Below are 18,150 nucleotides of genomic sequence, written 5' to 3' on the forward strand. Positions count from 1 at the left end.
CCTCCAGGCAACGGGCCATCACGTCAAGGGCATCGTTGGGGTGACCTGGGGTGGAGATGTACAACTGAGTATCATCAGCGTACTGATGGAACTCCACCCCAAAGCCCCGAATGATCTCTCCCAGCGGCTTCACATAAATATTGAACAGTAGGGGAGAGAGGACCGACCCCTGAGGCACCCCACAAGTTAGGGGCCTAGGGGTCGACCTCTGTCCCCCTGCCAATACAGACTGCGTACGGTCGGTGAGGAAGGAGGAGAACCACTGCATAACAGTGCCTCCCACTCCTAACTCACCGAGACGCCGCAGCATGATACTGTGGTCCACGGTATCAAAAGCCGCTTAGAGGTCCAAAAGAACAAGGACAGAGGAATAACCCCTGTCCCGGGCCCTCCAGAGATCATTGACCAACGTGACCAATGCCGTTTCCGTGCTGTGTCCCGGCCTGAAGCCCGACTGGTATGGGTCTAGATAGTCTGTTTCATCCAGGTGGCGAGGGAATTGCTGCGCAACCACACTCTCAACAACCTTCGCCGCAAAGCGAAGGTTGGAGACCGGGCGATAATTGGCCAACTCGTCTGGGTCCAGGGAAGGCTTCTTGATGATGATGATGATGATGATGATGATGATGATGATGATGTTATCCATTCAGTTGTGTCCTACTTTTGGTGATTCCATGGGCCAGGTCTTTCCACATCTTCCAATCTTGCATTACTTCTTTGAGTTTTACTATGATCTGGTTGGTGTCAGCTTTGATGGTGTCCAGCCATCATATGGGCTGCTATAGAAAAGTTTTAAATAAAATAAAATAAATGTAGAACTGCTGAGAACTGCAAGGTTGAAGTGGGATGTAAATGAAATATTGAGATCCATATTGTTTCAGAGTGCCATCAAACATTCACTGTAAATCAGATGTCTCCAACCTTTTTGGTTTGTTGGCCCGGAAGGGAGGCAGGTACCACTACATGGTGCATGCAAATGGGCCATGCGCATGCAAAAATAACCTGTGCGCACACACCAATGGGCTGCGCATGCACACATGCAAATGGCCATGTGCATGTGCAAACAGGGCTGCGCAGGCGCAAGTGCTGCAAATGGGGCGGTGCTGTGCCAGCGGGATGCTATGGGCAGCACTAGTACCGATGGGACGCTCGAGGGCGGGGCACCGCTAGCATCGGCGGGATGCTCGGAGCACCGCTAGTGCCGGTGGGATGCTCTGAGGTGGGGCAGCGCTAACGGCAGTGTTAGCGCAAGTGTGGGGGTGCATCCCTTCATGCAGTCTGGTGGCTAAGCGGCCACGGCCCAGTAGTGGGCTGTGGCCCACAGGTTGGGGACCTCTGCTGTAAATGATTTGGTTCTTAGGCAGCAACATAACATTATCTGCAAAAAAAGGATACACATATTCATGTCCCAATTACCACAAGCATTCCTTGTACATTTAACGGCTAAGGGAACTAACAGATCTTCGCTTTGCTTCCTTGCCATTGTTGAATCATTTGCTAAGCATACCATTGATTCTCACGCTTTATTTCTTATACGTCACACTTATTACGCTGAACAATCTGACCTTTAACTCCATATTGGTGCAAATGTTTTGTACGTCAGGCATATCCAATTTATTCTGCGGCTGCTCTAAATTAGCAAACAAGTTGTAAGATTATTTTATCACTTTCATATAATTCTCCATTATTTCCTGAAGTGTAAAATCTGATCTGCACCTCTCCTTCCCAGCATAGAATTGCACCACTTCACAAATTTTATTCACTGTAACCTCTGTGATCTTACAATCAAAAAATCTGCCAAAAGCTTTCCCGAGTACATTTCACACACTAACCCCCTACTCCCTCATCTTTTGTANCTGGCCCTCCAACTGCTCTCTAGGCGTCTTTTCCGACGTTTCATCTCTCTCAGCCCCTCGGTAAACCAAGGAGATGGTCGAGATCCACGTCGGGTCAGAGGCCGCAAAGGCACGACTCGGTCCAATGCTGCGGCGGCAGTTGTCTCCCAGGCCGCCGCCTGATTTTCCGCCGAGTCGTGGACTAGATCCTCCGGATATGTTGTTCTTAACAAAACTTATACCAATCATTGAAAGAGCTCTGTTAGCAGAAAAGTTTAACAGTCATTTAAAATAATTATATTGTGTTTTAGTTCCTTATTTTTATTCATTTATTTATTTGTATTCTGCCTTATTTTGCAAATAACTCAAGGCAGTGAACATATCCAATATACCTTCTTCCTCCTGGTTCCCCACAACAACCCTGTCAGATGGGTTTGACTAAGAATAACTGATCCAAAGTCACCCAGCTGACTTTCATGGCTAAGGTATGACCTGAACTCATGCTTTCTGGTACCTGGTGCCTTAACCACTAGATTGGCTGTCAAGATATTTGTGCACATACACCAGGGGTGTCAAACTCGCAATGTCACGTGACATGTCATGACTTTTTTTCCATTGCCGGCAATGGGGTGGGCGTGTTTTCAGCATGACGCATCCGACCCATGGGCCGGCAGTTTGACACCCCTGACATACACAGATATCTTGCCTACATATATTTACACATTATTTTTTACACTAGGACTTTAGTGTCTTGCTGAAAGAAAATATGTTTCCTTATTTGATGCCATAAAGACAAACCCCCAAAAAACCTAAAGAGACTCAGATTTAGGAAGGCAAATCTAAATAGCTAAGAGACCAAAAGCTTCTTTTAATCATTATTTCAGTAATTTCTAAATTTATCTAAATCCTGTTATTGCCAGAAATCTACAATATTAAGAAATCTAGTTATGGTAAGGTCTGAAAAATATGTCCATTTAGAACTAGATCAGTCTTTAATGCAGTTATAACAAAGGAAAGCACAATGAAATGGCATGATTATCTTCTTAACATTTTCTTGGAAACCTATTAAAATTAGGTGTTCTGTTCACACGATATTATGTTTCAACACATGATTCTTATTTATATGGTAATTTAACTTTTTTTCTTAATATAAACAAACCTGAAATTGTTTTATGTTGTTGAAATATAAATACATTAGATTCCTACTTTTAATATTCTAATATTAATTCAAGAATGTTGTAGTTCAGCAATTTCAATTAATTTACATGATTAACTGTTTTCAGTTAAATGAATTAATACTGAATGATTTAGAAAGAGCTGTACTTTATAGTGGACTTAAACTAGGGAGAACAGAATTTAAAATCCCTGCTGCGTTTGCAAATCTAAGGTTTATCAACACCTTTTGGTCTACCTACATCACTAGAAGAATTTTTCCCCCCCAAAGTGCAGGGGATTGTTATATATCATCTGCTATCTCAAAAAAGAAGAAAAAACACAAAATGGAAAATTTATTTTTAGAGTCAACTTCTATTTCAATATCTACCCCAGCTGAAATAAGAGCAACATATTTGTATTTTTTCTAACAATTAAGAATTCTGTTCACTGAAATAGCAAACTGGTGCTTTTCCTTGAATTAATTTAAGGACATTGAATATAAGAGACTAAGAAATACCTAAGAGGGAGGAAAAATGGTTTCTCCGGGCGCTGTAATTAGCACCAGGCTCTTTTCTGCTACATTCTCTCTTCTAGACATGACCTTGGACTTGTCCATGAGCTTTTGAGAACTCACAAAACGCTTCAGCAGCAACATTCATAAGGCAGTGTGCTGAGTGCAGCAAGAGTGGCTTTTGGCTTTGCAATGAATGTAACACTGACTCTGTCTTACCATCTGTAGCCATGCAATGCAAAACAAGACACCAAACAGCTGGGATAAATTAATTCAATTCAGCCAAGAATCAATTTCAACCAGCCTCAAATACAAAAAACATAAAAGTTTCCTGACAAAGGTACATCTGATCACATCACAAAGATACTATTTACCCTGCTTTCCACTTTCCTCCTCATAACACTGACAAAATTATCTCCAACAAATGCGCACTGCATCCTAAAGGGACAATCAATGAGGCTGGCTTGTGATTAAATGACATCATATTGCTTGGCAGTTTTATTTTTATAACTCTGTCAGAGCCCTCTATTCTCCAGGGTAAAATTATCCAGTGGGAAGGACAGAATGCATGACATCTCATCCATCATCTGTGCAGATAATAACTAGGAAATAGTTTCCCAAAACATCCCATGGATCTTATTTAACTTTTGTAGTCCAAGGAGTCTCTCTCCTCAAAATGCTTTTTTACACACTCTGAAGCATGGCTAATGCAAATTTCCAAATTGTGAGTCTTTGCAACAGATGGTAAAATTGGCAAGCTGATACAGTCTTCCAGATGGCTTCGGACATTCTGCCCATCATCCTCATTCTTGATCACAAATGGAGCAGACAGAGGGAGGGAACCGGGAAAATGTAAAAACTGGTGGTGTTCAGGATAACTGGCCTCCCTAGGGTAGTATGAATAATTGCCAGGGATACGTCTGCTCCTTTTGACCTCTTCCATAGGCATCTTTATGGTGCTAGGCAGATCTTGATTCAATAGCTACTCCCGAAATGAGTGCAATTTGTGCATGCTATCTTGTTGCAATTCTCTTGTTTTTACTGATGTATAAGGATTCTTAATTATTGAAATTGCTTTTGAATTTTTAGCTATGTTAGATATTTTCTGACGTGAAAATGAGAGTGAAATGACAGATTTTGTTTTCTAAAACAGACAGTAAATTTGATTTTCTAGGTGGTTTCATCTAACCACTGAGCTGGGATTAAAAAAGACTTATTACCAAAAAGTCTCATCCACCTTGTTGTAGGTAATATGACATAGAAATTTAAAACCAGTTCAGAAAGAACAGACCTTTGTTGGTTGCAACCAATGAAAAATAAAGCCACAAATAAATTGTAAAATCTGAGATCTAAGAGACTTTTGAATAAATGCTCCTTCATATGGTAGAAAGAACAGCTTTACTGTAAGGAGGCTCTTACTGGAAATGGCAAGAATAGGACCTTCCTGAAATGACTTTCACTGTAAATTTGAATATGAGTAAACATGTTTCTTTCAGGATTTTTATGTACATTCTTGCTGTATGTAGTCTGTCAGATAACATATAAATCTCCAATGAAATGATATTTTTCCCCTGAAGATTTAAAATAAATGGTAGACCTCTCAGGTTTGTTTGGTTCAGTGAAGTACTGGGAATAAAACCTGGGAAAGCAGTTAAGACATGCCTGCCTCCTTATTGAAATCTAAGCAACAAAAGCTTTTCACAAGGCAATGGTTATACCTACCATATATGTGTCATTTCTAAAAAGTTATCTGCTATATCAAAATTATGTCAACAAAAACAAAAACAAACCCTGAATAAAAAATACCATCGAACTGTTCAGTTTAAAGACGAAAACAGCAAAATATATTACCCATTCCTCAGAGCATGCATTTAAGAAGAAAAAGTTTTGTCATAAATCACAAATTGGTAGAATCTATTAAAAATGGCAATGATTATAAACTTTACACAGAACATTTTTCTCTGCAGTAATCTGGGGTATAAGTGTTAAAGTCAGAAGTAATTATTTCCATTTAAGTTGCAGTCCCGGAATGCTCATTTAGTCAAACAATGACTAAAAAGAAAAAAACATAGTGTAAAACTCTAGGATTTCTTTTTTTATTAACTAATTATTTTATTATTTTATTTTTCTTTGCCCAATAAAGCTTAAGTTGCTGTTTTTCTTCATTTATTGACACCCTAAAAGTCCTGGCTAGTGGCATCAAGTAATAATGTGCTAACTATCAGTGCACTGGAAACACAAACATAATTGTATTTATATTTCATGAGCAATTGGCATTGTTACTGTCTCTTACAAATTGATTCATTTTTGCTATCTCCCTGTAATAGCTGAGACAACATTTAAATGACTTTATAGAAAATATGAGGAAAGGTGTCAAAAAAATGGGGGAGAGAAGGTATTTTCCTCTTTTCTGTTCCCTTTTTCGTTTTAATTAGAAGGGGGAAATTAAAATAGAAAAATGGTGATATTAACATCCAAGCGTACATAATATGGAAAAATCAGATATAGTTCTGCCTCAAGTAGTCTCTCTCCAATACAAAATTCTGACTTTTATGTAAGTGCTATTTTGATCTTTATAATCTTCCTACACAGAAAATATATCTACATTCTATGGACACTCCATAATATACAAACATGAAAGGAAAGAGTAAGGTTGAAAGAAGCAAAATAAATCTACTGTGAATAAAAATGCCTTATAACATATCACTATATCTCTATCACCAATGAAATTTTGCATATTAAGTCTTCTCCCTGTATAATTCATCATAATTTCCTCAGCTAATTCAACAAAAACAGTATTTATTAGACCTGGGATATTAATGCACTGGCAAAAAAGGAATAATGTGACCAGAAAATCTATCTCTCCTTGAAAGTATACCAAGCAAAACAAAAACATTGGGGTTTTCTGTAACTCATGATTTTTTTGTGCTAAAGGAATTCCTTGTATTAAGCAAGGTAAAAAAAAACCAACATAAACACTGTGTGAGCCAGAAAAAAGGAGGGAGGAAATGGGCTTAAAATGGATCAGCCTCTAACATTCTTAATTGCAGCCCATCCCCAAAACAATATCTCAGGGGGAAATTTTGAATTTGTTTCCTCTCCATTTTTAACTGCCAGTTTCTCCTACCACATCATATTTGGCCGCATTCCATTCTGTATTCAAAGTATTATCCTGCTAACAGATAAAAAGGTTTTTCATATAATTCATTTCAAATATTGGGTTGGGAATAAATAATAAACACATATATACAGTTTTAATTTTTGGCTAACTTTGTTCTTAGAAGATAAATTAGCATAACAGACCAACTGATGGATACTGAATGCAGCTGGCCCAAACAAAGATTACATTGTCTGGATCAGGTGTCTTCATGATATCTGTACAATTCATAATCCTAATAAACCAGTAAGAGAATATTACAACCATGGCCAGCTCTTGTCCTCCTGAGATCTTCTATGTTAAATTACAGAAATATATATGTAAATGAGCTTTATTGAAAAATTTTAGTCACAGACAGCCAAGAGTAGAAAGTTTATTAAAGGGGAAATTATTCATGTAATAGATAACCATTGAGAATAGAAAAATTTCCATAGCTAATCTCGAATTTTTAGCATCACAGCTACAGCTCAATTCAGACAAAATCCAAAGTTCAAATTAGACTAGAGAGCAGGGATTCTGTCCCCTCTGACATATTATGATAACTGAAAGATAATCGAACATGTACAGTAAAAATCAAGCTTGCCTGCAAGGATTATTTGAGGTGGATTATTGTTAGAACTGAAGCTGTTTAGGCAAGAACTAATAGCTCTCAGTTAGACACTATATGTAAGCACTGGATAGACATTTCTCAAGACAAGGAAGAGAACAGCCAAATTTCCACTGGCTAGGAATGTGTACTGTGTCTCAAAACATTTACCAAATTCTTCTGGGTGGGACCCAATTTGGCAGAACAGAAACCTGGAGCATTTTGCTTAGTTGTTCTGAACATCAGCTAAAACAATATCCACAAGGTTTTAGAAAACAAACAGGACAAGATTAATGCTCCTCAACCCTCTCTTATGACTTGTGTGCTAGACTTCCTTAAATTAATTAACTGTAATTATGATGTAAAGACAAGATATGTTTATACAACAGATGGAATCTGTACATAAAAGTTAAGAAACCAGTTGGGCTCCAAATTTTTTATTCAATTATTTAAATTTAATTGTTCAGTATTCTTGCAATAGTCTGGAGATTTATTGAGTAAACTACTGTGTTTCCCCAAAAATAAGACCGGATTATTATTTTTTTTTGCCTCCAAAAGAGGGACCAGGTCTTATTTTCGTGGGATGTCTTACTCACCTCGGGCACCGACAGCCCCACCTAGCAGGTCCACTTCTTCTGCAGCCAATGGAGCAAGTGCATTCTGCAGCTACATTCTGGCCTGCATTTTGCAGTCAGACCTTTCCAGAAGGCCTCTGCAGCCAAGTATTGAACTGCAGAGGTCTTGCAGAACCGAGCTATGGACTGAATCCATAGCTTGGTTCTTGGCTGCACAGTCCAGAAAGGCCTGTGACTGAGAAATGCAGGCCTGACTGCAGAAGACGCCTCAGTAGAAGTGGGTGGGCGAGGAGAGGCCTGGCTGCAAAGTGAGTGCAGAGCACATGGAGCAGATCACCACCTCTACCCTCACCCTAGCTTGATTTTTAAGTGTGTGCCTCGCCCCAAAACCTGGGCTTATTTTCAGGATAGGCCTTACTTTCAGGGAAACGGTATTTACTAATTTACTAAAATTAGTGAGAATTTTTAGAAATAAATATATGCAATTTGCATAATGTAGTTAATTGAAACGAATGAATTTATTCCCTACTACCAAATTTTGTTTTGTTTATAGAAAGAAATTGTGATTACGTTACAATTTTAACTGTATTGTAATTTTCTGCATATCTTACCTAGAATTCAGAAGCCTCTCACAAGTCATGCTATTTAACTCATAGCTTTAAGTGAATTCCACAATTGCCTTTTTCAATTATTCAGGTATTATTCCATTTAAGATATACCTGAAACTTTCTCATCCACATGAAGAACATCAGAAACTTTCTGAATTACAACAGGCACCTGGGGAAATAAAGCTTAGTCCTATTTGTATGTGAATAGACAGTTCTATGTTGGCTAATTCTATGATACAAAAGTATGTTAGGTTTTCTACTACATGAACCTCCAAAATAATTATGGTGCACAAACAAATTTGCAAAAAAAATATTTTAAGACACATTAAAGATCAAGAAATTTTTGTTGTGTACATTAAAGGGGTTTATAACATCATTTTTGCATAATAATAATAATGATGATAAAGTTGGAAGGGACCTCGGAGGTCATCTAGTCCAACCTCCTGCTCAATTCTGGTTTAGTCCAAGATTCTAATCAACAAAGGATGTACAATCTTTTGTTTTCATTATGAACAATAAACTTTGCAGTAGTGGAGAATATGACCAACATTTAAAGGAATTTTTGGGATTCCCAAAAGTTTCTCCCAACAGGTTTATCTTAGCAGCAAATATACACTTCAGTAATGATGTATACCTATCATGAAATAATGATAGATATTTAATGGTTATTAAATACTGGGATTAAATGTGACAGCTAGGGCCAAAATACTGTAGATGCTTTGCTGATAATATTAAGGATGGAACTTGCATTTTAGCAGACATCAGTGTTACCATATTCAGCTCACTGCCAAACATGTTTTTCTATACCAAATGAACTACTACTGGGGGAGAAAAAACAGAAATTATAAATGCATAGTGACTGTTATTAGGAGACAACAAACACTTTTAGCAGTCCCAATTCTGGATAGTGATGGCTTACGGCTTTGATGGATAATCAAAGAAACTACTGGACAATTCATCCAGTTTTCTAAATCTGTATTGAGATGCCCAAGTTTAAATGGCCATTGACATGCCATAGAATCCCAAGTTAAATTTTAAACCAAGAGCATTGTTTCTTACAATAATTTTTGGGATATTTAAACTTATTCCCAAGTATTTAGAAAATACATTACTGATTAAAGGAAACAAGTTATTTTCTTTTCATGATTTTTCAACTTTACAAAGGATTAAAGGAAAAGTTATTTTCTTTTCATGATTTTTCAACTTTACAAAGGAAATCAGGATGTAATAATTCTACCAATGTATAACTTTCTGCTCATGCTTAAAAGCATCTGAAACTAAGCATAACATATTGACAACAATTTTTAAAAAAAGAATGTTGAGAAGACATTACATTTTAAAGCCTCAACCCTATATCAAGACTTAGAAGGATGAACTGAGAAAACCTCATTAAGTTCTGCTCTGCTTCCAGTGAATAAAATTTAGATTTACGTATAAACTATTCTTTTGGAAGAAAATATGGGTTTAACTCTTAATCCATGCAAAATTCAAATAGTTGTTAAATTATGGGATTCATCATATATCCCCATTACTCTCCTTAGCTTTCTACTGAAATAACTCATATCTGGCTTTTTAGAAGAGTATTTGCTTAGTACAAGCTGCAACTGTCAAATAAAACCTATAAGACTTATGACTATCTTCATATTGTTTGCCCAAAATACTCTGAAGAGAGTTTGAACAGTTAAAGGCACCATGCCAGAAACCCAGAGATTCTGAGTTCTAGTCTTGCCTTAGGAATGAAGCCAGATGGATAACTTTGGGCAATTAATTCACTCTCAGCTCTAAGAAGAAGGCAATGTCAAACAGTACTGGGGAAGGGAAAATATTCTTATATTCAAAAAGATGAAAAGGGAGGATTTGGGTAAGAGTAATTCTACCAGTGATACAATGATATAAGCAACATTTTGTAACAAATTATCAGCCACTTTGGGAGTACAGAATGTCCTTGACTTAGGACCTCAATTGAGCCCAAAATGCTAAGTGAGACATTTGTTAAGTGAATTTGCCCCATTTAAGACCTTTCTTGCCATGGTTGTTAAGTGAATCACTACAGTTGTTAAGTTAGCAACATGGCTGTTAAGTTAGTAACACAGTTGTTAGGTGAATCTGGCTTCCCATTGACTTTGCTTGTCAGAAGGTTGCAAAAGGTGATCACATGACCCTGGGACACTGCAACCATCATAAATATGAGTCAGTTTCCGAGCATCTCAATTTTGATCATGTGACCATGGGGATGCTGCAACAATTGCAAGTGTGAGAAATGGTCATAAGTCATTTTTTCAATGCCGTTGTAATTTGTAAATGAATAGTTGTAAGTCAAGGACTACCTGTACTTAAGATATGGATGCATTTGTTGGCAGGAGCCAGCAGGGGTTAGTGAAAAATGAATCATTTCAAACCAATCTGATTTCCTTTTCTATTGTGATAGTTTAGTTGACATGGTAATGCGGGAACACAGATAATCCTGCCTTCACCAAAGCATGCAACAAAGTCTTTTGTAAGATTTTGTTAGACAAGATGGCAAAATATGGTCTAGACCAGGGGTAGGCAACCTTGGTTCTTTTATGACTCGTGGACTTCAACTCCCAGAATTCCTGAGCCAGCATGGCTGGCTCAGGAATTCTGGGAGTTGAAGTCCACGAGTCATAAAAGAGCCAAAGTTGCCTACCCCTGGTCTAGACTATGTTGTAATTACATGGATACAGAGCTGGCTGAACAACAATTTCCAAAAAATGTGTGTCAGTAGCTCTGTATCAGGCCAGAGGAAAGTGCCAAGGAATGTACCTCAGGGCTTTGTTTTTCCAAATTGGAGAGCAGTAGAAGTGAAAAGAATCTGGATGAATCACAAGCTAAATCTGAGCCAACAGTACAACGCAATTGCAAAATAAAGCAAATGCAGTACTACACCACATCAACAAAAGTATAAAATCAAGACAGGTTTTTCCCTATTGTGTATCCGTCAGTTTGCACCTAGAATATTGTATATGGTATGTGGAATGTTGTGCAGAGTGGGACATAATGCTTAAGACAGTTGAACTATGACCGGCAGAGCAGCCAGTTTCAGTCTGTCATGAAAGGTCACTGGGTGAGTTTGGGTCAGTCGCCTTCTTTCAGCTAAATCTACCTCACAAGTTTGCTATTGCAAGGAAAGGTACACAGGGAGCACTACATATACCACCTTGACCTGTTGACAAAAGGTGGGATATAAATTTGATAGATAAATAGACAAGAGTCTTGACTAGAGGACAGTAATCAAGTTAATAAAGAGGCTGGAAGGAAATGCTAAGAGTAACAGTTGAAAGTGTTGGATGTTTAGCCTGAAGAAGAGAAGATAGCAGCATATTAAAGGCTGACATATACAAGATGAAGCAGAATTGTTCTGAGTGGTTCAGAAAAGAATAAACAAAGGGTTTAAATTACAAGGAATGAGACCTAAGTTGAGCATAAGGGGAAAAAATCCTAACAGTAACAGCTGTTCAATAATGGAACAGACAGTCTTGAGTGGTAGGCGCACCTTAACTGTGGCCCGGATGGCCATCTGTCAGGAATATTATAGTTTTCTCTTCCTGCATGGGCAGGACACTAGATTAGATGTTCTCCAACAACCTTTCCAAATTTTACATTCTGTGATTGGTTGGGGATATTTACCCATTTATCAGTGAAGTTTTCTGTGTGTGTGTGTGTGTGTGTGTGTTTTAAATATTCCATATCTTTACGGGTATGTAACAAATTGACTTCCAATTTATTTCCAATATGTAAGCTGGGCAATAAACAGGCAATCCTCTAACTCAGTCTATAAGTGACATATGAAGCTCCTTTTCACATTACAGTCCTATTAACTGATGAAAAACAGTGCTCTTTTTTGAAGTATACTTGAAGATATCTCCTAATATGGAAGAAGAAAGTGAGGCTTGGCAGCAGCTGGTAACTAAGGTCAAGGCTCATATTATTCATCCTGTCCTGATTTTGTTAAATAAAACAAGCCTGGATGAAGATGAAACCAACTTAAAAATATACATATATGCAGCGTAGCACTGCCATAGAAAAGATCCAGCTTCATTTCTAGGATATGTCTCTTTTACTATTGAGCGACAGATCTCATGTATTCCCATGCCAAAAAAACGTAAACTATGTTCATGGAATTGATATTACTGTTTTGCGTATTATTTCAAAGGACTTGTTATACCTACCAATGACACTTTGCTCTGCTATTACTATATTTAGCTTTTGATTCTGAGCTCAAACATTGGATTATATGAGCTGATCCACTGTTTTTTTTATCATTTTATGACTGTCCTGTTTCTGAATGTCAGTCACGTATTTTTACTTGCTATCATGTTTTTTAAAAGTTCTCCTAACTCATGAAGCCAGCTGTTTATTACTGACAAAAACTGCATGATGCTAAAGATTAAAATTAAAAGTATCATTAGCTAGCCTCAATACAAAAAAAAAACCCTGAAAGCATTAAAAGATTAAATCCACCATGTGCACCTACTATAATGTTCTTTATTAGCAAGTTAAGAGCTAACAACAGCTTAACAGATTGATAAAGCTTTCAGTTTGATAATCTGTCAGCATGTTGCCCAATTTGAGATTGTAAGACAATGTCAACAAAGAAGAACATATCCTTAATTGGATCCCCTGCAACTCAATCTTCAGAGAAAAATATGTTTTAAAATCCAGGTTTATCTGTACAGAACTGTATCCATCTGGTTATATATTCCAGAGAATCAGCACCCAGATGTGGTAGGACGACAGAGTAGCTTGAATGATTCTGAAAGTGATGCTGATGGCAGCATAAGCTTCTGATAGGATCACCAATTTTAAAGTCAAAATGGGAGAAGTAAAGCTAAGGATAATTCACAATGGGGATGAGGGAAGGTGTATTTCTATAAGCATAAGGAAAGCCAATCCACTTATGAGAGGTTAGCTAAAAATTAAGCCTAGAAAAAGGCAATGCCAAGCCACTTCTGTATTGCTGATAAGAAAACCACATAGACAAATTTGGGTGCCAGGTTAGAAGTCCCTATTTCAGTTACAGGGGAAGGATATATTGGACTTGCTGTGTATGTCTTTTTTGTACAACAGAGCAAGGGCATCTATGAGTGGAACATATCAGAGCTACCCCTGGATATGTGATCTTTTAACAAGCAGGTCCTAATTCTTGTTGTAGATGAATTCTGTAGAACTTTCTTACCAAAAGACAATTTAGCCAGACACATAAGTCAAACCTGTAATGCCTGATGGAGGTCCACATGGCAACCCTACAACTGTCCCTCAGGAGTGTTAAGTGTCAGAAGTAGCCAAGGTTCCTGGGTTCCTAGTAGGACGCACACTGTTCATTGAGGGGCAGTTTTGTATGCTAGTTTTGTATGCTAGTTTGATACATGCCTTACATTTTGACTGTGATGGTTAACCTAGAGTTGCACCATAGCTTAAGCTGTTGGAAGGATATAAAAATGCTATTGGAGGCTCTGAATACATGTTCTACTCAAGCAGATCTTGACAATCTGCCTGATGTCTATTTCGGAATTCTGTGTTCATTTGTTTAAAATAAAATGGATCTACAGGCTATGCAAAGATATCTGGTTGGATGATGCAGATCTTGGACAAAAGCCTTCTCACATTTTTCTAGATGATGTTACAGCTATCAGGAATGTCAATTTCCCAATTACATACTCTTAAGGATGGTGAGTGCAGGGGCTCAAATAGAACTTAGATAAGACTTGAAGCTGGAGATGCCATAATGAATAATCCTAATAAGAATATGACAATGAACCAAAAGACCTGGTGTTCTCTAATGTTTGGGCTGAGGAGAGGGCTGATAATTCCATGAGAATTGCAAGAAGTGCACAATGCAACAAATAAAAAGGGTGCAATAATACTGATGTATACTCGGAATGAGAAAATTGGAGACATGGAGGAACTGCAGCATGATTTGGATTGGGTGAGCATGACAATCCAAGAAATATGTTAGCAGACTTTTATGTAAAAAAATCTTTATTGTTAATACCTTCTTCAAACAAAAAAATACATACTTTAAAAACAGCCATTAGAATCACAAGGGCTAGATAACAGAAACCAAAAGGCGGAGAAGTGCAATTTGGTCAGCCACAATGCTTCTACTGCAATTCTGGAATAAAACCATGAATTATTGAAGTCAAATATATGAGTTAAAATTAGAAAATTAAACAGGAGGAGTGCCAGAAAGAACTGATTTGAAAACAATCAGAATGTAAAATCAGTGTAAGGAACAGATTCAGTATATGAGAACCTGAGAAACTACAGGAACAAAGAGATACTTTGAAAACTAAAGCAGAAAAAATATTCTTATAATTTTAAAGAGAAAAAGATTCATACAGTTACAAAATAAGCTATGCTGGAGGAGGAAGATGAAGGCCCTGGTCAAAAGATAAATTATCTTTACAGGGACTGTAAACAAAGATTTGTTACTGAGAGAGACTATGTGGGCTAAAAATAAGAGAAAAGACAAGTCTTCTCCTTCTGAATGGGTTGTGATGCGAAAAAGCATGAAAAGGTTTTAGATCTGATTGGCTACAATTTCTAAATTTGCTCAGAATTCAGATCAGCTAGCTCTCCTGAACTTGCACGAAAACTGCCAGCTATCTTATAAAGCTACCACTTCCTGGAATACAATAAAGATATTGTTCTAATCTGTGCTTGTCCATCAGTGAGATCCAGAGAAGGAGGAAGTCAAACATTTGCATAATGGATCCAACCGTTGGAAATCATGAAGGAAAAAAGTATCCAGGAAGCTAAGAAATTTTATGAAAGAAAATACAGAAGATGCAAACACTCCATAAAAGTTGAAAAAATAGGAGAATCTTAGTGCAGAATTAAAATACTAAAGAGAACATTTATACAAAAGGGAAAGGGGGGGGACATAATCAAAGAATACAGGTTATTTCCAGAAACTGCAGGAATTCTGTCAAAAAAGCTAAAGCTCAGAATATATTGAGGGTTGTTAAGAGATGAAAAAAAATAACAAAAAAGCTATTCTTGTATGATAAAGATAAAAGGACAGCAAGAGAGACTGCTATCCATGTGACAAGAGAAAGCAGTAAAGCAGTATTGGATGATGGGACCTTTTTAATTTCTATTTTGAGTTTGTCTTCTCTCAGGCGGAAAATGGAGCCTTAGCTGCATCATGATTATACCAGTGGGAGAAGAAAATTGCAGCTTACAATATTTAAGGAGACTATAAGAGAAACTAATTTAAATGAATTTATCTCTCAAGAGCCAGATGGATTACTTCCCTACTGAAAGAACAAGTGCAGGTGATCATAGAATCACTCTTCGTAATCTCTGAGAATTCCTGAAAGAATAGTCATCCCCATCTTAAGGAATACCTGGGAAACGATTAGATGTGTCATTTTAGCATTTATACTGGGCAGTCTTCAAGTAGTATGATTGTAAACTATTGTGGAGGCATGCTACCACTAACATGATCCAGCATGGATTTATTGGACACAAATCATGCTAGGCTAACCTTACATTCTTTCTTGATAGAATAATTAACTTAGTAGATCAGAGCAATGCCACAGACAAAGTGTACTTGGAACTCAGTAAAGTCTTTGACTAAGTGCTTCGTGATATGGTAAAAAATGAGCTAGATATTACTGTTATGCCTGATACTGTAGCAACTCTGGGCGGATTACAGATTTAAACATAAAGAAAAAGACCCAACTATATTATATAGGTTATTACACAGATGGAGGAGTGGACATTTTCTATTAACAGAATAATAGAGTTGAAAGGGATTTTGGATGTCTTCTAGTCCAGGAGTAGGCAACCTTGGCTCTTTTATGACTCATGGACTCCCAGAATTCCTGAGTCAGTTCTGGGAGTTGAAGTCCATGAGTCATAAAAGAGCCGAGGTTGCCTACCCCTGTTCTAGTCCAACCCTCTCCTCAAGCTATCCCCTGTTCCATTGAAGGACCAGAAGTAATGGATTAAACTACAAGGAAGGACATTCAGGGTACATGTTAAGAGATTTATTGCCTATATGAGCTGTTAGTTAGCAGAATAGGCTATCACAGGATGTGATGAGTTTACATTTCTAGAAGTCTTAAAACAGACTAAATGGTCATCCATCAAAGATACTCTAGCAGGTCCTATACTGAACAACGGGTTAGATTGGGTGACCACTTCTACTCCTTGATTCTATTCTTTTTGAGAACCCAACATTCAATGTAAGACGGTTATGAACCAATATCTCTATATATGAATAATACATCTTAGATGACTGTGGATCAACAGCCCATGACATAAACAAATCTTGAAAGGACAAGATTTCAAGTTGTCTGAGGCAACTCAAATTCTGCCTGATGCAAGTTAGTTAAATCAGAGAAAGTAAAAAAATAACCTGAGTCACACAGAAGGAAACACTTAACATAGCACGGTCCAAGAGCACACTAAAAACACAAAATGAAGAAAATATGGTTAGATATCCATAGCATCATAAGTTACTTCCCTACCAACCTGTTTTAATAATAAACAACTTCATTCAGATGAATCTGACTGTTCCATTTCTTTTTGCAGTAATTGGGAATTCTTTTTCTTTTGTTTTAGCTTTTGCCCAAGAAAGCTAACTTTGGATGCATAATACTTACCTATACCATTTTAAATATATAAATGTCAGATAAGCAATCAAATAAATTCTCAGCTTTAAATCTTGCTGAACATACCGTAAGAGATCCATTCTGCGTGGTAGCTGTATTCGTATTCTGTTCTCCATGCGTTTGTCCACTTCCATAGATTGTCAGATTGTGCTCACTGGTCTGGCCTGCATAGTCCTGAGTGTGGGGAACACCATACTCTGTGGGGATCCCATTCTGTGGGGGAGGTGGGAATGGGATTGTGGTGAATGGCTGGACCATTGTGTCAGGAGTAGCTGTTGGCTCCTGGTTACCCTGGAGGGAAAAAAAAGGCAAACAGCATTAAAGGAAGGAAGGAAGGAAGGAAGGAAGGAAGGAAGGAAGGAAGGAAGGAAGGAAGGAAGGAAGGAAGGAAGGAAGGAAGGAAGGAAGGAAGGAAGGAAGGAAGGAAGACATATATTCTGTCAACAAGGGACAGATGGTGGTCAATAAAATTGGGGGGATAAGGATCAATAAAATTAGCCTGAATCAAAACACTGCAGAATGAAGGACTCAGCTATAATCTACCACATTGGTCCAATGATGGATATGTTTTCTGATTTCCCAGTTTAGGACTGGGAGAGAGTCACTAGCCTCTGTGGCTTAGAAGTGATGCATTCTCCCTCTTTCTCAGCCACTGTTCAGCAGCAATATGTCTTGTCTCCTAGAAACCATCCACATACTTTTCTTTAGCATGTTTAGTGGAAAAGCACATTTAGCAGAAGAAACAAATGTTCAAAAAAAGGTTTCAAGTTAAAGGCTTTTAGAATCCTACTCACTTAAGGACAGAGAAGGAATCAGACTTAGGTTCCAAATTCTCTGATGATGTATCGCAACATCTCTTTTTCAAAAGATGAATACAGCAAAACGAAATAGCACATGTACTGTGCTGCCCAGCACTCAGTATCTGAACAAGTAATTTCCTTTGCTCCAAGCTTGTGATTATACTTCTTAGGGATCAATCCTAAAAGTCTTTTATTTCAGAATATTTCACTTCATGCTGAAAATATTTCCTAAAGTTACCCATATAGAGAAAATGAGCCACTATGTGGTATTACAGAAGCAT

General features: G+C 37.6%; 1 protein-coding gene across 5 annotated transcripts in view; it reads right to left on the reverse strand.

Annotated features, from left to right (window-relative positions):
• RBFOX2 (RNA binding fox-1 homolog 2) overlaps positions 1 to 17,360 on the reverse strand; it is a 57,129-nt gene extending 39,769 nt beyond the window's left edge. For 3 of the 5 annotated variants that reach the window (XM_015831816.1, XM_015831799.1, XM_015831807.1), the window contains exon 1: positions 17,136 to 17,360. In XM_015831816.1, coding sequence (XP_015687302.1) covers positions 17,136 to 17,327 — 192 coding nt within the window. In that variant the 5' untranslated portion in view covers positions 17,328 to 17,360. The remainder of the gene's footprint in view (positions 1 to 17,135) is intronic. The other 2 variants (XM_015831782.1, XM_015831790.1) reach the window with 1 other exon arrangement.
• Between the last annotated feature and the right edge of the window lie 790 nt (positions 17,361 to 18,150).

Source organism: Protobothrops mucrosquamatus, unplaced genomic scaffold (assembly GCF_001527695.2).
Source record: "Protobothrops mucrosquamatus isolate PMUCROS unplaced genomic scaffold, P.Mucros_1.0 scaffold_22, whole genome shotgun sequence".
Classification (NCBI taxonomy): Eukaryota; Metazoa; Chordata; class Lepidosauria; order Squamata; family Viperidae; genus Protobothrops; species Protobothrops mucrosquamatus.